Consider the following 22,211-nt stretch of genomic DNA (forward strand, 5'->3'; position numbering starts at 1 on the left):
CTTTTGTTCAGCATTTGACATTTCTTGATATTTACATTACCTTAGAGGAGAATAGGAATGGACACAAGACACAAGACTATCAGAATACCTCAAGTTAAATGACTAACAACAGCTCCGCAACATAGGAAAACTTTCTGAATCAATGCTTTCAGTGGCTGGAAATGCATATGATTGCAAATGCATGAAAGTAAAGAGAAAAAAATTAATATATAACCGAAACAAATTTAATTTAAAAAATGAGTGATATCAACAGAAATATTGGAACATTTCATTTTATGATGCATTGACACATGTCTGGTAAATCTAGGGAGATACAGAATAAAAACGTTCCCAATTATAACTTATTGTGATCCAACAGAAGAGTAAGATTTGGGTATAAACATTGGCTCCGAAGCTTTGTGCATAACAAATGAAAGAGGAACAGTGTTATCTATGTGTATTTTGAGCACTATTTGTAACAGTCTTGGAAGAGGCTGCAAGATTATTTGAATTTTTTCTATGAATAAATTTTCTCTTTTTACTCTCCTGTGAAAAACGATCACAGTTTGAATCCATTGTTAACCGCCATTAACTCAAGCTGACCACAGCCTCCTAATTACCCTGTGAAGAGCTGAATACAAAAAACCTCCTGAAATAAGGATGCAAATTTCATAAAAACACACAACTTCTCTGAAAACAGTACGAGTCATGCTGCACTTCAGAGGAAATATTAAACTCAATGAAGTTATTATGACACTTTTAGGGGACACTTATGATTGTTCCTTGCTGTGTTGTGTTCTGCCTCGTCATCTTGCTCCAGTTGGGAAAATTACACCCTAGCGTTTTTTATTTTAAGGGACCTGTAATGCCACCTTTTGGGTGTGTTTTTGCTTGCTTTGCCCATCTAGGATGTAACTTTCTTCCATCGCCTTATCAGGTTGCTTCACACAGTCCCACTGTGGTCTCTCTCAGAGATGTTTGGTTTCCAAGTACAGTAGTACATTGACTTTTGAGTGGCCCAACTAACGAAATTTTCGAGATACTTGGCCGATTCTTTGCTTTGAGTTGAGAGCTAAAATTTGGGTTGCGAGCCAGCTTCACACACCCCTCTGCTAATTGGTGCAGCGAACTCTGCAGCATCTACCAAGCATATTATGCCTCACTCACTTTAACCGGTTAGCTAGCAGTGGAAGCATCAATGCTGTGCTTGCATTTGTGCTTGCAGTTACTTTGCAAAACGTAATTTTTCCAACCATGGGTGTGCATTGAGTTAAAGAAATAACTTATCAAAAAACATAACCAAGGTGTGTTTGTAGTCACCTGTGTGAAACAGTACGAGTGTAGCACATCTACATGTACAAAAATGCTGTGTTTTAAGAGGGTCCGGAACAGATTAATAACATTTCAATTAATTTTAATTGGAAAAATTGATTTTGCATACGAGTAATTTGATTTACCAGCTCCGTCACGGAACAATTTAAACTTGTAAGTCAAGGCACCACTGTCCATTTTCAGCTACTTGGAACCACGGTAGCCTCAACCAACTTATGCTGAGACATGATTCACTGAGGCTGAAGCCAGCTGACATCCCTGATTCAGCTGAAGTCATAACTGAGGTATCTTTGGCTATAAATTTTAACTCTTTTTTTTGTTGTTGTTGTTGCTTCCCCATCCTGTGTCCATCTTCCAAATGTTATTATCCTTTTTCCAATCAGCCTTTGATAAAACTGGGGGAATGAACTTCCCTTTGACTAGAAAATTAAAAGCCAATAATGTGATCAACAAAAATTAAATTGATAGCAATACAAATGGTTAAAACAGAACCATATAGCACATCTAGACTTAACTGAAGGCAATCAATTTGGGAACCACTGCTCTAGAGGAGGGATTTGTTCCTCGTGTATTCCGCTTCAAGCTTTCGTCATCTCAGTTTCAATGCAATCTAAACCTGTGTGGACATGAATCAATATTGCTGCCCTATTGCACCAGCCTTCTGAGCTTTTTTTAAATGTTGCATTACATCTCGCTACAGTAGCAGCTGAATTTACAAGCTGCCCCTAAATATCAGCCCTGGCATTCTCAGAATGTCATCCTGGGTTACAATATCAAAGATCAAGTAATCACTTGTAAATCAGAGGAGCGCCACAGATGTCATCAACAATCAGCAGAACTGCGACACTTAACCAACAGAATTTATGTTGGTTCATCAAAGTGATCGCACGCACGCACGCACGCACGCACGCACACACACACACACACACACACACACACAAGCATAAAAACATTTAATATACTAGACTGTTGTAACATTCACTACACTGACTAGTAAACTGACAATCAACCATCATTACAGCACTATTAAAAGCCAAACATGTAATAACATTACAGTTTATTCAGTCCAGGTTAAATACATAACAGCAATCAAATTCAATCATAACTAATGTGTATGTTACTCACGTATATAGATTTATGCATACAATATCAATGTCTCAGTTTTCATATAAGCATATTGAAAAGGTTTGGCAGTCACCTGTCAAACTATGTCTTCCACATCCATACTCCATAGCTTCAATGTTATAGAGATGAAAAGAGGCGAGAGTTGTAAGCATCCTATCTGAAAAGAATTTATAAGATAGAGCAGTGATGAAGAAGTTGTCTAAAGGCATTGAGAAACTTCTTCATCTTCAGTGAGGAAAATCATCCAGACTGTGCTGGCAAGGTGTTCACATGGCAACAGCGATAGGATCAGCATTCGCTCTGGCAAGTTAGGGGCCTCAGCTTGAGTTTAAAGGCTGTCAGTAACACTTTTTGCCTTGAAGCTGCCATGGTTGCATCTTGCAGTACGGTAAATTACCAGCAATGTGAAGCTGTAATGGTGTCAGTGTTGTCTTGGTAACCACCACATTGGTGTTGACAGCTAATCCATGACCAAATCATGGCAGATGAGCCCAGTGGATGCCATCTCCCAATATACTTTACTTCAGTACCATCACTAAAGATCACTTTCTTTATGTTTTGGTTGGATTTGGGAAACAGGTGCAGCAATGTATTAAAACATGTGCAAACATACATGGAAAAAAACTTGCATATAAGAAAAATTACATTAGCTTGTACAATTCTAACAAGCCAAAAATGAAGTATTTGGTGTTCCCTTAGTTTCTCACAGTCCAAATTTGTAATTTCTTCTCCAGGCTTCTTGAAAGACAGTCCAAATCTTTTCTTTAGATGTTGGCTGCCTTTTGTTCCAGTCTCTATGACGATGATCCTACACCTCTCAATAATATTTTTATTATTTTACTGCATTATTAGCGTGTTGTTACTTTTTTCAAATTTGGATTGATTATACTCCCAAAGGCATATTGTCATGTTTATTTCTTGTGTAAACTGGCATATCTGTCTCTTTTCTTCTTGTTTACCTAATTCCTAACGGCCATACTTTCTGCAACAATTCCTGGTGACACTTCAGCAAAAAGTAGATGGATCAACTTCAGTAACACTGGCAGCATTACAGCATCACTTAGTTTTGGTGTCACAAACAAACAAACAAACAAACAAACGAACAAAACTCACAACAACATCAACAACAAAAATCTATTTCTTAAGGACATCTCTTTCAAATACTGTTCATCTGCTGTAGATATTTTTTAGGCCTGCCACTTCTTTTGTCCTGTAACTTGTCCAGTTCCCTGAGTTTTTTTAGGGGACAAACTGCACACGATAACAAGGTGCCCGTTATCATTGTCAGTGCATAAAATACTAATAAATTTGTCATGCCCCTAGGCATCTCATAGTGAAGCAAAAGGTACCCTTCCTTGAAATGCTCACGGCATTAAGACACGCTTAGAGCAGAGACTCCAGCCGTCCATTCCAACAGAAACACATCAAAGTATCACTGATAATTCAACAATAAAATAGCCTTAATAGCTTTGTGGCCATCACAGAGTGTTTCCCAAACCGATTCAGGATCTGAAAGTGAACAGATTTAACGCACACAATGCTTTGTTACGTTTATTATTTTCATTTCACACATAAAACACATTTATAGATTCATTCCGACCTGCTCTCATTCCCAACATGTAAAATACCAACGACTTGTGACAATTGTTGGTATTTTACACGGTGGGATGAGAACATGTTGATACCAAGATATGCGAAATAATGAAAGTTAAATAACGTAATTTTTTCCATTGACATTATTATTAAAATAATGGGGTGCCTATAGCTCAGGAGGTGGAGCAGGTCATCTACCAATCAGGTTTGATCCCTGGCTGCTCCAGTCACATGCCAAAATATCGTTTGGCAAGATACTGAACCATGAGTTCATCTCTGATCCATCCTGATTCATCGGAGTGTTAATATGTGTGAATGTTTGAGGGAAAACAAGCATAGAAAAAAGTTATTGTGTAAATATATGTGAATGGGTGAATGAGACTTGTAGTAAGCACTATTATTTTATTTTTTTAAATATTTAAAAAAAAATTTCTATTCTTTAAATTTTAATGAACGTGTAACGGAAACAATTTTATTTGTTTCCAATAATTCCTCTGGTACCCCAGATGTTGACTTCACTGCTCTAACCCGCACCTGAAGAGTTTGGTTACTAATCTTGGGGTAAAAATCAACCTTGCACTTTGTTCTGATGACCATTTAAATGGGGTCTTGAAATCTTCATTCTATCACCTCAGATGTCTTTCAAAGGTTAAGCCTTATCTTGGGCTTGGAAACTGTCATCCATGCTTTTATTACCTCATGCTTGGATTACTGCAACTCCCTTTAGGAGTTGGCCAGGGCACTCTGTCACACCTGCAACTGGTGCAAAATTCTGCGGCACGTTTATTAACTGGTAAAAGAACATTTGAGCATATTACTTCGGTTCTAGCCTCCTTACACTGGCTTCCAATTAAATTTAGGATCTATTTTAAAATCCTTTTACTGGTTTTTAAATCCTGTAATGGTCTGACGCCTGTATATTTGTCCAATCTGCTGAAGCCTGATGTCCCCCCTCGTTCACTCCGGTCAGCTGAGCAGTTGTTGCTCTCAGTTCCTAAATAGCGGCTGAAACTTAGAGAAGACAGAGCATTCTCAATTGTGACCCCAAAACTTTGGAATGTTCTTCTTCTTCACATTAGGCAATCTACTTCAGCGGTGGTCTTTAAATCCAGGTTAAAAACTCTTTATGATTCGCTTTCTTTTGACTGACACTGTTATTTTATTGTTATTTATTTACTGTATTTATTGTATTTATAGTTTTTATTGTACTTTTATATTTCAGCTGTATGGCACTTTAAAAACAACACATGGTCGACCAAAGTGCCATAAAAATAAATTATGGTATGGTATTAGTATTATTATATCCTTCTTCTTTGCTGCTTTTTGGGTTTGTGTGTGTTTAGGCGCTACCAAAAGGTCATTAGCTGTAATTAGCCATAGCACAACAAATTCTAGATCCAATCTGTGATGGGTTACAAAGCCACCAGAGTGAAAGTGAATGCAATTACAATGTGAGTGTGATACTATCAAGAGAAAGACAATGGCCCCAGGCACAACAAAGCAGGGCTAATTATATCAGGATTCTGATAGAGATTGGAAGGTGCTGAAGGCTCATTCTTACACCTTCCATGAACAGTTTGAGACAGCGATAAATAGACAGGGTTTAATTGCTCCATGCTGAGGTTACTCTGCTACTTTCCAGTCATGCAGCTGTGGAATTAAGCATGAGCGTGTTGTATCGTAGATGACATTTCCCTGTGTGTGATAATTAACCAGACTTTTAAGACCTTTTAAGGTATAAGATATGATAATGCAACATCAACAGTCAGTTTCATACTTGCATTGATCATAAAAGAAAAATCTAAGGGCTCCATATAGACAAAGAAACGCTGTTGACTACTGTCTGAATCATAAAAATAGACTACATGATTCGTTAAAGGAGAAAACAATCCAGCCTCCTTCTGTGCAGTGAACTCTGTAGGGATGCTGCAGTGCGTGGTGGCATTACTAAAGAAGTAACTATCTACCATGTATGTGCATATATGTGTTAGTGTATACGGTGCACAAGAATAAGCTAGATGAGCCAGGCTGACAATTTCTGTGATTACGTCCTGCAGAGATTAGAACCAACTTTTGAGCGAAGACGATCTTTAAAAATGTTGATTTAAAAATCAACATTTCTGGAACATTACATATGCAAGCAGCATATGTATAGAGGATACAGTTATTCCAAAACTAACAGGGGCAGTATACTTATACAAGTGTTCTAGCCTATTGTTACATGGTAAAGAAGGACAAAAATGGTACCCTCAAGCACAGCAAAAACTGCACATGGAAGAGTGTGACTTGTAGAGTTATGGTGATCGTTCTGTCCACACTTACTGGTAAGAAAACCACTAAGATTTGGATAACAGCTGATTCACAAAATACAATATAAATTCAGTGTGGTCATGGTTTTTAGCCCAAGAGAGGAAATGTGTTCCTTTTAGTGAAGTACCTAAAAGACCACTGAGATATGTTCAATGAATTTAAGGTGAGATTCAATTCAACAACATCCACAGTATTATCGTTTTCATGTTATCATGAAAGACCTTGAAATTCGACCTTGAGACAGCTGGTATGTAAAATCTCCTGTTCCGTAGACTTAATTGTTTGCAATAGCTAATGTTAAATAAATGCTTAAGCTTATGTAATGTAATTAACATTACATAAGCTTAAAACTCATAGTAACATTAGTAAGCTACTCAGCAATGCTTCTAACATTTCAGTGATTTCATAAAAACATAACACTGACCCACACCCGTTTTCACACCTTGGCTCATGTGATTAGGTAGAGGATCATCAGAGGGTCCTTTTGTCCCTCTTTGGGGGGGATACTTCCACTGGGTTTAAATCTGGGACTCTCCACCAAACTCTACAGAACAGCATTACTATTAAGCTTCAATACCACAAAGTGACTTCAGAGTAATTTCTGATTATTGATCCTGATCCTAGAAGACAATGATGCTGTGGATTTCATGTGTGCCAGATAAGATCACGTTTCTCACATTAAATGAAAATGGCACATTTAAAGTAAATGGCACTTGTACCTAAAAATAGATCGACCTATACTGGTTTTAATTTTTTTTTTTTTTTTTGGGGGGGGGTCTGTCCCTTTAAAAGATATCGCACTCATGTACAATGAATTATTCAGATGGAATAATTCCATAGAGGTTCCTCTGAGGTGGCACCAGTGTCTCGCCTCCTCTAGCAGTAGGACAGCCAGGAAACTCATACATAAAAGATGAAAGGTTTGATAGCCTCCATTGGATTCAGCGGCTGGGATTGTGCACTGTAGACTTTAGAGTTGTAGCCTGCCTTAGCTGCTCGTAGCCTGTGAACTGCCCACAGCCTCTCGGGCCTGGCAGCACGGGGCTCCCTCTGTAATATGTATGCCATATGCAGCCCAGCTCTGCTCTGCAGTTAGAAGAGGGGGGGGAGGTATAAATAGCAACACCATGGATGCAGAAGAGAATGAGACCTCACTGAAATCTCCCAGTTTCTAGCCATCATGCTATAAACCTGCAGAATTAGTACAGAAAACAACCTGTGACAAAAATAGAACAGCATATTGTGCCTCTGGTGTGTTTGTATTTATCAAGATTTGTAAAATGTTTCATCACCTATTTCTCCTCCTTATACCACCTACTGTCTAATTTCAGTACAGGATCTGTAATTATGAGCGAAATCTGGCTCTTTAATTTGCCATTTTTCCTTTTCTGTTTTGTTATATACAGCTTAGTCTTCTATCCGCCATGAGAGAACAGACAGATCCGTTCGAGTGGAGCCAAGCCTTCTGCCTGCCCAATTGCCTGACACAAGCATGATAACATTTCACCAGAGCACATCAAAGATTGGCATATTTTCACTTTCTAAAACAGGAGTAACATGCACAGTGCTGATATGCTCAGAAGAAAGGAAACCTGCAGGGTGGGATGTGAATGTCTTGTTAACCTTCCACCCTCTACAGTTACCTGAGGGTAAACCTGCAATAGTTAAAAAAAAAAAAAAAAAAAAGAAAAAAAAAAAATGTAAAGAACAAACATCTTAGGTTCAAGGCATTTCTGTTTTTGTTGTGGTTCAACAAGCTATCTGTAAAGAGACAGATAAAACTGGCCATCAGTTCAATCACGAACTCTGTTACTTACGCAGAGTTGATGGATTTAGTCACTGTTGATACTAAATGAGCCATCGGGTGATCACATTAAATTATTTACAGACACCCATCACCAGAAGTTATGACAGCAGTTGAAGCACTGCTTAATATATTAAAAGACAATTGGTAGTTAAATGAGGCTCTGCAGGAGAATTAGTAGCACAGAAAATGCAAAGAATTAGCAGAAACTATGCACAAAGGCAGCCTCTGTGCTTATTATTTGGCTCTCTTGAAGGTCAACCCCAATCATTTTTAGGGACTAAAATTAATTCTACTCTGGGTTGTTTAAGAAAAACAAAAGATACTCTGATACTAAATCGATACTAAAATTATTATGGGATTAGCTACTCATTTGCAACAGTATCGAGACCAACAGCTTTGTCTTCGCCTCCTCACTGCATAAGTGATGGAGTGCACGGCCCCACGATGCCTCATAAATGCAGGCAGACCAGCGCAATCCCTCCTTCTCTAGCAGCTAAAGTAGCTGATGTTCACAACACTGGACAACATTTTATTAGGAATTTCAAGAGGTCAGTAGTTCTTCAATAATATCGACATATTAAACACTTCTAAATTTTAATCTGGCTAGTACACACATTAACATTAGCTGTATAATTGTTAGCAAATACTTGATAGGCCAGTTAGCCGTCTGGTATCATTAGCTAGCGGCTATGATAAAACGATAGGCTAGGTAGCAAATGTTATCAGTCCAGCACCTCTGTAACATTAGACAGTAGTAACCTAAGATGATACAAATTCTTTGTGTCTAATATATGTGTTAAGTTTCTTGAGAAGTCCCAGATTGAAGCTGACAAATATTATGCAAGTTACAAGAGACAATGGCAGCCTAGCCAAATAACTCTGTTTGGTTACCAATAAAATAAGTTATGTTAAAAATAAAGCTAAAATATATTATTCGGGGGGTTTAAGCTTGCTAAGTACCGAATATAATCTTAAAATATGTATCCCCTACAGTTACTAGATGTTTTAAAAGTTATTATATACAAAAAGGTTCTTATTTTTTTGTCATTCCCCTTTCATGTTGAAATTTTAGTATCATGACAATCCTACTCTACTCAAACACTTTGTATTCTATGATCAAGCAGAAGTCACCTACACATCATTAAATGGCACCAGTTAGTTTTTGTTTATTCTTATAAGTGATACAAGAGTACTCCCAGGCTCTGAATACTGATGATCTCACAGCTTTTACTTCATTTAAACCCAATATATAAAGACATTTGTGCTCCAATAGTTCTCATGGAGTAAAGTTGGTCTTGTTTCTGTACTACCACACATCTTTCTAATAACAAAATCCTAGTTGAAGCTGTGGATTCCAGTAGTATTTCTCTGCAAAGTAAATTTTCTTTCTTAAAAGGTTTCTCTTAATGTTAGCCTGAATGTAGAAACCCGGATAATTTAGGAGTATTATGTTATGTCTAGCTTTCATAATAACTTCCAACTGTGGTTCAAATAAGCCGCTCTAATTCCGGTTCCTCTTTCTTTTTGTTTGACGCTTGAAATTTCATCCCGACTTAACTGCAGTGAGTCTGGAGAGGAGCTGTTCACTCTACTATGGTGCTGATTACCATTTTACACATAGCTGCTCATTTTCTTTGACTTCCATGGCTGAAGCACAATACGCAGTGCCAACCGAGGATTATGTCTGTGACACTAGTTCTTAAAGCATGATGGAAACATTGCTATGTTTAATGTTAACGAAAGACTGTAGTTATGCAAAATAAACTATCCTAAGATGTGGTTACTCTTGCCTCTAGTTCTTCCTTCTTTCCTCTATGGGTGAACGTCTACCTCTCTCTCGCTTTCAATTTTCTTCACCAGTTCTAGTTTAACAAGATGAGAAATGATACACATTCACGTTTCAGACCTCACTATATAGAACCAATTATATGACTGCCCGGTCAGTCCCTTGATGCTCTTTAAATATACCTGAAATTCTGTCATTTTGTCTTCTGTTACACAATCTACCAACCCCCCATCACCATGATCTCCAGGGTGTCTAAGGATGTTCGAATTTTCATGAACCACCTGCTGACTTTACTCGGGGGATCCTGGCTTCCTATCTTCACGTGGATATATGAGGAAAGAATATACATGAAGAAAAAGCATGTAGCTCTAGTAACTCTGGCTAACCTTAAATATTTTCATGTAATTCCAGTTGGTGTCTTCTTTTTATTGAACTACATTCACTGCAGATTCATAAATATGTTTTAGCATAGCAAAAACAAAATCTGTTTTTGTTAATCTTTTTTCTTAAATCAAAAACTCAACTAGTGCTTAATTGAAAGGACTGAAATACAGACACAAGTTGAGTAACAACATCTTGCTTCCCAATGTTATTAGCAACCTCAGCTGTATGAATTTTCATACAGCTTACCAGTTTGTAGTAAAGGTAGCAACTGTTTTCTGTCTTTCTAGATAGTTTAAATAGTTTAACATTTAGTCAGTCAGACCTATACCACATCCAAACAAGGAATACATGAGCAGTTTTACACACAGCATCTGATGGGGTGTCAGATCAGAGTTGTAACTTTCTTCTTTCTAATTATTGTGAGATGCCATTAAAGAAAGCGTACACTACTAGAGATGATTAGGAAGCCTTCTAATCCACGGGTTCGGAGAAACTATCATTGTATTCCACAGGAATTGTTATGCCCTGCCTTAAGGCAGGCATAAAAACTACAGGGAATCACTTTCCCAACTGCACTCAGAGAGCATTATTATTAAAATTCTGACCACTGTAATCTAGAGTGAAGCACATAAGTCTATGTTTTTCTTTTAGCAAAGCTAGACGGAGTCATACCCGAACCAGAGTTGTCAGAGGCAGTGTTAATTTTGAACGCAGCTTTAGAGTTGACTGAGTTTTAGTCATCAGACATGAAGTGTTCATGTGTCTGCTCTTCTTTTCCTCCCAAAATGTTTTTGTCACGTTTTCATGAGAAGCAGGGAGCATGGTAGCTCTGCTATCCCCCTTTATTTAACCCTTGTATGGTGTTCAGGTCTGTGAGACCCGTTTTCAGTTTTTTTCAAAAGAAAAATTAAACAATTAATTATTTTTTCAACCTGAAATTCATTGGCTTTGGCTTATTTTCTGTGAAGAACATAAATCCGAACTAATTTTCAATGACCTCATACTGTACCTCCCCCCACGCATTTACATTACATACAAGGTGTTCGGGTCCACTGGACCCAGGTCTAATAAAAGTGTTGAAAGTGCAGGTCCTGTGTTCCTACACTCTGTCTTCCTCCTTTCTGGTGCTGCTGATAGTGTTTTCTTCCCCTCCTGCTCCCGCACAAAGTTGCAACATTGTTGAAAATTCAACTATCAACACCGTCTGCTCTGACATTCCCACACATTTTACCCTCTTTCTTGAGGGATCCAAATTTTATTTTCTCATACCCTGTCCCACCTGCCAATTAGGGGCATAATACTATAAATAAGACTTTGCCGGTGTGGTTCTTTATCACAACTGATCAAGATGACAAAAGATTATCTGCTGCGAGGGCCATCCAATTGATTTTGGAAGAGAGAGGGGCTTCGGATGATGATGTTGACAAAGAGGTTTCAGAATATTTCGCATTTCTGAAAATTCAGAGTCTGACAGTGACTTTGAAGAAGAGGATGAGGTTGAGCACCATTTAGTAACAAAACAAAGACGAGTACCCCATCTGCAGCCAGCTCCAGGACCAGAACAAGCCCACCAGACAGCAAGTGAAGAAATATGGATGTCAATAACTGGTGAAATTGGATGGTCTTCTTGCCCAAGAAATGAGCCACCCTGCAGAGCTGCTACTGTGATAAGCCAGGGCCAACACGGCTGACAGTTACTCATGTGCAGGACATCAAGTCTTCATTTGAGCTTTTCATCCCAGATTCCATCCAGAAAATTATTCTGGATTGCAGTAATCTAGAAGGAAGGTGTGTTTTTGGAGAGATGTGGAAGGAGACCAAATTCATCTAAGAACCCCAAAGGCCTACTTTGGGGTTCTTATCCTTGCAGGAGTTTTCAGGTCCAAAGGGGAATCCACAGAATCCCTGTGGGATGCAGAAACCGGCAAGAACCTTTCCGTGCATCAATGTCTCTGGAAAATTTCCACAAAATTTCCAGGATTATCTGTTTTGATAACGGAGACGACAGACCAGCTCGACGGCAGAGAGACAAGCTACCTGCCATCAGGACAGTGTGGGATAAGTGTGTGCACCACCTCCCCCTGTTTTACAACCCTGGGCCTAATGTCACCATTAGGGCTGGGTATCGTCACTGATTTCTAGAATTGATTCAATTCCGATTCACAAGGTCCCAAATCGATTCGATCCACGATTCGATTTAATTCGATTCGATTCGATTTAAATCTGGGAAATTTTGACAGTCAGAAGTATAATTCAGATCAGAACATTTACATATTTTTGTATCTATAAAAAGGAAGCTGACACTCGCAAGACTTTATCCAAGGTGTGAGCATCACAGCAGATGCCTTTGTGTCAAAGTAGCTGAAGATAAAACACAGAAAAACGTGAAGGTGATTTTCCTGGCCTGGGATTTTATAAAAATATTCTGCAGTACATCAAAAACGAAAGAAAACCATTAATTAATGAACGTTACCTCTGACGTTACAGCGGTTTTATTAGACACACGGCTAAGCATTTTGCATTTTGAATAATATTAAAAAGTTTAAATTTGTTCAGTATTGAACAGCAGAAATGAGGTTTTCTTTTCGGAAGAATGTAAAAGGGAAAAAAACAGCGGCCGACAGCGCTGTAAACAACAGTAGACTTGTGCGTAACAAGCAAGCGAATAATGAAGAAAGCGAAACTGTTCGAGAGAGAGAGAGAGGGGGAGGGAGAGAGAGAGAGCTGCGCATCGCAATGGAAGCAAAACAGTAAAAGAATTCATGACGATGTTTATGTGAAGCGTTTGGATCTTCTTTTGCTGCTGGTTCGGTCAATATTGTTTGGAGAGAGATCAAACTAACAGCTTTAGAATCAGCGCATAAAGGGCGTGAACACAAAGCGCGGACCCGGATCAGCGAGCTGTCGGCTTTCAGCCCCGACTGTGAGAAAGGCGACATCTAACTGATTCTGATCCGCGGGTCGCGCTGTGTGTTTAAGTCTATGTGCAGAATCCCTGTACCTGCTCTCATTTACTGTTTGGTGGTTCTTGAAATTTTGTGAGATGTCACCAGAGATTCTGGCATTTCGGACAAAATAAATTTATATTAAAAAATCGATTCAGGATTTTAATGAATCGATTTTACGTTATCCAAGCCAGAATCGATTTTAATCGGTGAATCGATTATAAAAACCCACCCCTAGTCACCATTGATGAGCAGCTGATCCCATTTAGTTGTGAAACATATTGCTTCACGTGTAAATGTGTTGTGTCTTTCCACTCACTCCACTTGATTATAACTGATTAATTTTTTTTATAACATTTTATGAAAAAAACAAAACAAAAAAAAAACGAGAAGCACATTAATTCATAAATGTGATCTAACAAAGGTAAAGGGAAAAAATTAACCATGTTTGCTGTTCATATGGCTTGTAATTGAGATGAAATAAACATCTGTTGAGTAATTTAACATAAAATTGTTTGATAGTGTTAATTTGGAAAGCCAAAACTCTAGCGGGTCCACCAGACCCATGAACACTGGCTGAGTAACAAAAATATGAACACCACACAAGGGTTAATTTCCTTTTCCAGCAGGTATTAGCACCTGTCCACTGCGTCAAAACTAATACCAAATGATTTAATGATAATGTTATTAATGTGCAGGACTGGCAGGCCAACTCGTCTGACCTGAACTCCACAGAGACTCTAAGGTTTCAGGCCAGGTGACCTATGCCTGCTGTGCCTTTGTATTTCTAGATTTTCTTGTTTTGACTTAATTTTTTGTCTGTTTTTTTTCCCCTTTCTTTTTTCCTTTTTTTGCTTGTCTATTTTTCAAATTTACTCTCACATCATTTGCAATAAATTTTGCATGTACAGAAGCCAAAGAAGCTTTGAACTAATTTGTAAAATTAGAGCCCTTGGAGAGATGGTTACATGGTTTTAGGCTTCAGCTGTCTTTACTAAGACAAAAAAGGAAAAACATTCATATTCGCTAACCTTAAAGTATAAGCAAATAGGTTAAATCATGTCTATTGTAAACCCAGTCTCATTCAAGATATAAAGCAGTCAGCAGTTTGAGGATTTATGGCCATATGTATGTAATATTCTTAAAAAACTCCACTTCATTTGATGGTCCTGCAGTTTGACCTCCCTTTATTTGGTCTCCTTGTAACTACATTAGTTGAACAAAATATATGAATTAAATGAGAAGTTGTGATTAATAGAATTAGCTGAGGCTGATTCACATTAACCTTGATACCTTTCTGTGCTGGTATTGAAATTCAAACCTGTCCCACCGTGCCCTCCCGGTTGTTTGAGAGGGCACAGTGGAGACACAGAAGTTTGTTACTATTGGTGCTCTTAATAAAATACTGTTACTTACATATTTATACACCTATCTTGGATTCATAAAGTTTTCCTTCCAAAAAGCAGTGTTCCAGAACAGTGCAACAGAAGCAGCAGGTGCAGCTTCTTGCAAAGTGATCTAGTAAAGAAGCTGGACGTTTAACTTTTTTTTTTTTTCACTTCACAATTTCGTATTCGTTGAATCAGTGCAAAAACTGATAAGTGACAAATAAGTCTTGATGAAACAGCAACTTGTGATTTATAAACTTTATTTGTTGTACAGATCAAACACAAGAGGTGGAGGACATTAATGGGAGCAGATGAGTCAATGAGAGTCCATATGAGCGATGTGACAATAAACCAACTAAATGCATTTGTTGACTTATTTTTCCCACAACCTGCTCATCATGATCCTCTGCATTACTAAAAGGCTTCTTATATTTTCTGGGGTAGAAAAAAAAAGCAATTTTCTATGATTTGTTTGCAAACGACACCAGGCTCAGACTAGAGGAGTTTTGGCCCAACTTCTTCTCAATTGTCCCACCTCCACTCTGCACCAAAACTCTGACTGAATGAAAGCTCAAGAAAGCAGACTGAAGGGTGGAGCTGCAGCTGATGTTTTTAACTGCAGAATTTTTCCTGCAACTAAAATTCAATGTAGCATGTTTTACCAGTTATTTACAGAGATAAAAACAAGCAGTAATTCAAATAATAAAATGGTAATCCAAGTGAAATAAGCATAAGCCACAGATTTTTAAAGAAAGTATCGAACAGTGCCGAGGTGCTGCAGTGTCAATTTCTATTATAGAAAAGACTGTGGGGAAAAAATGTTTTGAATCGACAGAAAGGTCGATTAAACGTTAATTACAAGCCGTCTATGGTCCCAACTATTGGACTGTAGATTTGCTATAAGTTAAAGATAATTGGCTTAAAGGGTTGAAAAAAGGTGTGTCGATAGATCTCAGGTATATTGGAATCAAAGCTTAATTCGTTGTTACCATTTAACTATTTAACATTAATGATTCTAAGCAGAGCAGTCAACGAAGAAACACGGGTTTAAAATGACAAGAGATATTCAGTCAATGCCAAGTTCACCGCAAGATATAAAGCAGAATGTTAAACGTGTAACCAGGAGATATTGTAATATTGCACGAAAGTGTATTTCTCTTTAACTTAGCTCCCTAAGACCCAAACTCTTTCATAGCATGCATTTTTAATTTCTCTTTGCTATTTGGGCTGATTGGGACCTGATGAATGTAATGATTTTGGTTTCAAAAATGGGATCCACATATGAGGACATTCGTTTTAAATTTTGATAGAACAGTGGCAATATAATGTTCCCGTAAGTGGATATCAGGCCCTTGTAGAACAAAATTTAGTATTTTGGTCTAGACAATCCAAAATGTGATGTCCACATATGTGGACGCTAGGTCCTAGGAGGTTAAACAATTAAATAAGGATTTTCTCGTTCTAAGAATACTGCATAAAAAAACCCCAAAAAAAACAAAAAACAATTCAACTGAATGCAAAATATAAAAGACAATAGGTTCTAATTTCTAATTACTTGAAAGTGTATAAAATACAAATTTGGTTCTGATTCATGCAATTAAATAAGCACACGCTCAACCAAACTTAAAATTATGCATGGCAAATTCCCTCCATCGTGTGACTAAAAGACATGTTTCTGGCCCTGTGAAGATACCAAAGAAAACGGCTGGGTGGATAAAAAAATTTAAATAATATTTGCTTCAGAGCCTTGTTATTACAAGGTAAAAAAATAAATGCTTTGGATAACAGTGATGATGTATCCGCTTGTATTTAGGGGTTTGATTTAACTTTAACTTAAACGATATGGTTTCCATAACTCCTTAGCCACACTGACCTAGTGACTAGCTGCCAGTCTTGATAGACCAAAATATCCATTCCCTGAACAACTGGTGAGTGGTTGCTAGAAGCTGGGCAAAACAGGTCGCAACTGCGCCAAAAACCTCCTGCTAATTGCTTTGTTCCTATCAGACTGCATCCAGACAATCAGGCACCGACTGGTCTCTAGGCCTGGGCAATATAGGCTTAGCAACTGATATCACAGCAATTGCCACCACCACTCAACAACTAACCCTCATGTTTTCCTCACAACCGGTGGTTCCCAGGCAGTTACAAACCAGTCTCTAGGCCTGTATAACTGGGACTTAAAAAGATAACTTACCCCAATAGTGACCAAAAGACACGCTGTCCAGAGAGCATAAACAACTACTGCATCCAGTCCAGTTCAGCCCAAAAAGAGATCAACACTGCACCAGCCTGATGTGGCACCAATTAATGAGCAATCACATTTGATAGTACTATAAGAATATAAATGCCTTTTCCCTTACAATTCACAGCTCACAAAAAACTCTTCTTCATCTAGCAGTAATGATGCACTCATGATCAAAGCTGCCTATAAAGTATGGTTGGCTCCACATGAAATATTGAAAAATCAACAGCAATACACCTCGAACCGACCTATTTAGGCCAGACATTATTTGGATATGGCCTAATTTGAGTCTAGAGACAGACTCATGAAGACTAGGCTTTAGTTTTGAACAGCTATACTTATGCAGGTTTAAACTAAATGCTTTGAGCTGAGCTTCAGAAAAATATCAGGGTCTGTTCACTGGGAAGTAAGAATGTCTTGTAACGTACTCAACTGTCACTCAGGTGTTTTACAGAACATTCATACTGTATTTTCAAGCTCTGAGTGCACTTCTATCAGACTCACAGGGATGGTCTTATGCGATGAGATATTTCAGTCTAGACAAAAGTGACAAACCAACAGAGGCAAACTATACCCACGGGGAATACAAGAATACAAACTAATAATCACCATTACTTTAAATGTAAACCAACACTGGGACAGAGGGGGGTCTGAGTAATGAGGCTGACAATCTGGGTTCCAATGTAGGATGAGAAACTAGGTCAACACTTGTCTGGGCAAACTAACTTTTTTCAATACATCACAGACGTTCCAGCAATGTTCATAAAAGGTGCAAAATTTTACAAAGAAAATGCAGAGATCTTAGAAATTAGTTGAGTTTTGTTCCCTGCTCTCAGCGCACAGTGGAGAGCATTATTAGCATCTGTGTTTCTTTTCATCACAGCATCAAGTCTCAAATTCAACTAAGAACCTTTTAGCAGTGGCTGCACCTGCTTGCCTCTCAGAAACTGGATTTCAGTGTGTGGTGGTATGTTAATATTATAATAACAGAGAAGTGATATTGAAACCTATTTTCTCATGAAAACCATCTGTTTTGTTTTTTGATTTTAAATCAACTGCCAACTGAAAGATGCTGAGACTGGTACCAGCCAAAGACACTCCCCTCAGCATTATCCACATTAACTGGAACGCCGCTTTGCCCCAGTTTTCCAGCCATTTACCCAACATTTCAATTTCACGTTAGTCTACAACTTGTGCAATCTAACAAATGAAATAGATTCAGACCAGAGCACAATATGATTGCTCAAAATGTAAATAGGTCATTTCGAATAATCTCTGACCCAATCAGCTACAGTGGCTCAAGAATCAACTTTTTTTTTTACATTTTTATTTCACAAGAGACCCAGTAATTGCTACATCTTTGGCTGAAGCCATCTGGGTTACAGGGCCATGAAAGTAGTGGGAGTTTAGGCAAAGTGTTAAATAGGTCTCAACACAAGCATCCTCTCCAGCAGTCACAGGTCCAGTTTTCCCCATTGGATTGACCTCCTATTTTCCTATCTGGCTTCTGCACCTCGACCCTGGAAGCCTAGAAACTGTGGGGAGAACAGCTTGGAGTAGGATTGTGGTGTAGGCCTGTGTGGGTCGTGTAAAAAGTAAGGTTCCCATATGCCCGCCAGCCCTGAATCTTGGATAGCTTCAACTTGAAAGACTTGGCCAAGCTGCTCTGCACTCATTCATACAGGGCCAGTTGCTCATCCAGCCAAACCCTCTAGAAAATAAAACTACTTGCACACACACAGATACACACAAAACACTGCCACTCTGCTTTATATGAGTATCAACACCCAGAGCTACCAAATTTGAATTCAAGCTGCTGGTGTTTGTGCCCATATCTTTAAATTTGAATAGTAATGCAAGAAAAAAAACCTTACTAGTTTACTTCCAACAACACACACACACACACACACACACACACACACACAAGACTTGAAGCCTTTTTGAATATCGGGAAAGTAAAACATGAACAAAGACTGAATTCCACTCTATAGCTGTTAACTTTTCTTGCAGAAGAGGGAATCAAAGCACACAAACACATATAGAGCAACTCATCACCTAAAAAAAAACCCCTCCTGTAACTTTCTTAGTAATCTTGACTCTCTTTCTCTCTTCTATCAGTGCTGTGCATCCAACACGGGTGCATCACACTCTCTCCTCTGTCCCACAACTCTAACAATTCCGCCTCTGCAAAGCTGACGGCGCTACAGGAAGACGGTACGAGTTGTGCCAAACAGTCTTTATTTTTTTGTAGTGCAGAGAAGCAAGCCAGCAAAGCATAGGAAAGCAATTTGGTGACACCGGTAAGCCCTCTCAAACCACAACAAAGCTCAAATTTAATTTAAACTGGTTGATCATTTTTAAACTACTGCCAATTGAGTTTGACATTTTTCTCCTTTTAGGCTTTAAACGCTGTAGTCATGCTGTGCGTCCTTCAGGATCCTCACAGTGAAAGCAGCCTGGTTTCCATTAACCACCAGTTGTTGGCATTAGGCAGTAGATATCACTGGGAGCATTCAAAGTGCTGGAGATGTCTAACAGACTAAGCGCATCAGCGTGCCTGAAAGAGTCTGAGCATCTGCTGCATGGGACAAAATGAGAGTGGAGTAATTATGAGAGAGGCTCCCCGGAGCGTTCTCTCTCAGCATCCCCGCTAATCCGGTGACACCAAAAGGTGTGGCGCCGTGTGGCTTTCCTCACACTTACTAATAAACAAAGAGCGTGCGCGAGTGAGTGCGCGTAATCATAAAGAGAGAAGACAAAGCCATTTCTTGAACTTGAGCAGCGCGACTGATGGAGAAAACGTCAGAGTGCGTGCATTACCTCGGAAAAGGAAGGCTTTGCTGCTGTTGTGAAGACCCGCCACTTGGGTAATTCCATAGGTGGCATTTGCCAGGTCAAGTTCATTGATGATATCAAGCTGGTAGTCTTGATCTGAACCGAAAGCCAAAGCTGTGGAAGAGAATTTGGAGGTGAGAGGACAATCTGCTGACAGAAGTGAAGCTGACAGTGTTTTAACAACAATGTTGATTCACTTTAAACACAGACCCGGTCACTGTTTTCTGCATTTATCCACTTAAAATGGCTGGTTGTAGAAAAAGTCACGCAGTTTTTATTTTTCACGAAAGATGCTGCTAAGGCTGCCCACTAAAAGAAAGGGGGAGAGTGCTGTATGTGTCCACGACCATCACCTGTCTTCTAACTCTGCAAACTGTAGGTGATTGAAAATAAAAATAACTGAAATAATACTGAAAAATTAAAGGCACTGCCACAATTCTGGAATCCTTGCACTCAATGTGCAAACTGGGAAGCGTAAAGAAAAAGAAATTATATATATTTAAAGAAAAAAAAAGCTTCTGCTACAATAAGATGCTACAAGAGTGAACACGGGCTTTGTGCTTACCTGGTGTGGTAAAAAAGAAAAGGGATAACAGAGCCACGTAAATATCCATTTGTGTTGGAGTTGCGATGTACAGAGTCCGTGAGTGTGACGCGCCTCCGTGTACCCACACTAACCCGCTCCGGTCCGTCTGGTGCTCTGCGCCGCTCTCACCTCGCCTGGATGTGGAGGAACGGAGGAATGGTCCACAATCCGTGAGCAGGGGTTCTCTAATTACAACACCGGGAGAGTTAATGGGCTTTAAACGTATCCAGTCAGTTGGTGGACGGCATTAAAAGTGACCCACATCCGCGTTCATGTGTGACTCCTATTAAACTGAGCAGCCGATATTAAATTCGAGGATATTCTCATCACTCGAACTGCGAAGTTCCCCTCCGCTCAGACAACAGAAACTTCCAGTTTTTTGGAGGTGAGAAAGAGGTTTTCAAACGGAACTTTGTGAGTGGAGGACATCGGTAATGTCTGTAGAAGGCTGCTGTTATTTGTCACAACAGAGAAAATATTTTTTACAGCCTCAAGCGGCAATTTGACACAGCAGTTCACAAAGTGGAGCCCATTATATTAGCCACATGAACATACCGTAGCTCAGGGAGTCTTCTCTAAATGAGAAGTTTGTATAACAAGAATTTGCGTCACAACTCTCCGAACTCATCCCTGCTGCTCCAGTGCTCTTTCCTCTGGGGCCTGTCCTTATTAAGGTCCATTCCCCTGCCTGCCTTCACTTTGTCTACATTGTCAGGTTGTCTGGGTTACCTGCGTCAACTCAAACTAGGGAGGGCAAGAACAGAGGTATCTGCTCAGAGACTGCAGCAGCATGCATCGCCTGCTCCAACAGTGCTTGCCTTTTCCACACCGGGGACGGTGCTTTGGGATGCAGGTCACTCCTCCACCTATTCAAATTAGACTGTAAACAACACTGCCTATCCACTGATCCAGAACCCGAAAAAATTGAAGGGTAAAACAACATGTAATTTGAAATTACAGGTTGCAGAGCAGCCAGCAGAAAGGGGAGGGAAAGAGAATTTAAATTGTTTTTAGACAGGCGGTGGTGTTTACAGGCTACAAAATTCCTGCCTCTCAGAATATTAAGTGTAGGGAAAAGAAAGCCAATTAAAATGCACAGTGTTGTCCACTTCATTTATTTATCCGTCTGTTGTTTCTTTATAAATATCAGGATCATGTGTGGAATTATCTACTGAAGCACAGCAAATTTATGCAGGGGTTCCTATTCCCACCCACAGGCAACCGAGGACAATCTAGAAAAAGAATGTGTCTGTGTGAGATTACAGATTTTTGTTAATTCACTTACATTTCTTTTTCACGTGAAATGCCTCTGTTGATTGCCAATAGTTAACCACATAGTGAGCTCAGAGGTGCTAGTAGGCAGATTGTATTACCTGTGGACAAAGTCAGGTCGGTTGATTCTCCCTGTACGCAGTTACTCTTTGTATCTACTGTAGCTTGATAGTTACACTGGCAGTCTGTTTATCTAAATATAGAAGTCTATGCTCCCTATAGGTTATGACATATAGTTCTATTTTAACAATTAAACTCTCATGTGAAATAAGGTTAAGGATAAGCTTTATCTGTCAGTTGCAGTTGCCTGCAGCTGAAATGACAGACCTAGTCGACCATACAGGCAATACATACAGTATACAAACTTACATTGGGGAGACAGGCAGCAAAAACAGGGATAGATAGTGAAATATGTAACATATAGGGGCAAAGTCAGGAGAAGAAAAAGGGTTTCTGCCCATGATGACTTCCAACAAGTGATTCATCATGAGGAGAAAACACAAAAAACTCCATACCACATAAAGAAGCACAGATATCATCACACTATATGCCATGAAACACACAAGCAACGTAAGGGCGAGGGTACGCCGATGTACACAGTGGTCACCGTATACATACACCTGT

General features: G+C 39.1%; 1 protein-coding gene across 1 annotated transcript in view; it reads right to left on the bottom strand.

Annotated features, from left to right (window-relative positions):
* Positions 1 to 20,538, bottom strand: part of LOC309707913 (protein kinase C-binding protein NELL1-like) — a 310,101-nt gene extending 289,563 nt beyond the window's left edge. Inside the window, exons 1-2 of the mRNA XM_082535507.1 lie at positions 20,295 to 20,538; positions 19,715 to 19,843 (exon numbers count right to left, since the gene is read on the bottom strand). Coding sequence (XP_082391633.1) covers positions 19,715 to 19,843; positions 20,295 to 20,343 — 178 coding nt within the window. The 5' untranslated portion in view covers positions 20,344 to 20,538. The remainder of the gene's footprint in view (positions 1 to 19,714; positions 19,844 to 20,294) is intronic.
* Between the last annotated feature and the right edge of the window lie 1,673 nt (positions 20,539 to 22,211).

The sequence above is a fragment of the Aulonocara stuartgranti genome, assembly GCF_965226115.1.
Source record: "Aulonocara stuartgranti genome assembly, chromosome: 1".
Classification (NCBI taxonomy): domain Eukaryota; kingdom Metazoa; phylum Chordata; class Actinopteri; order Cichliformes; family Cichlidae; genus Aulonocara; species Aulonocara stuartgranti.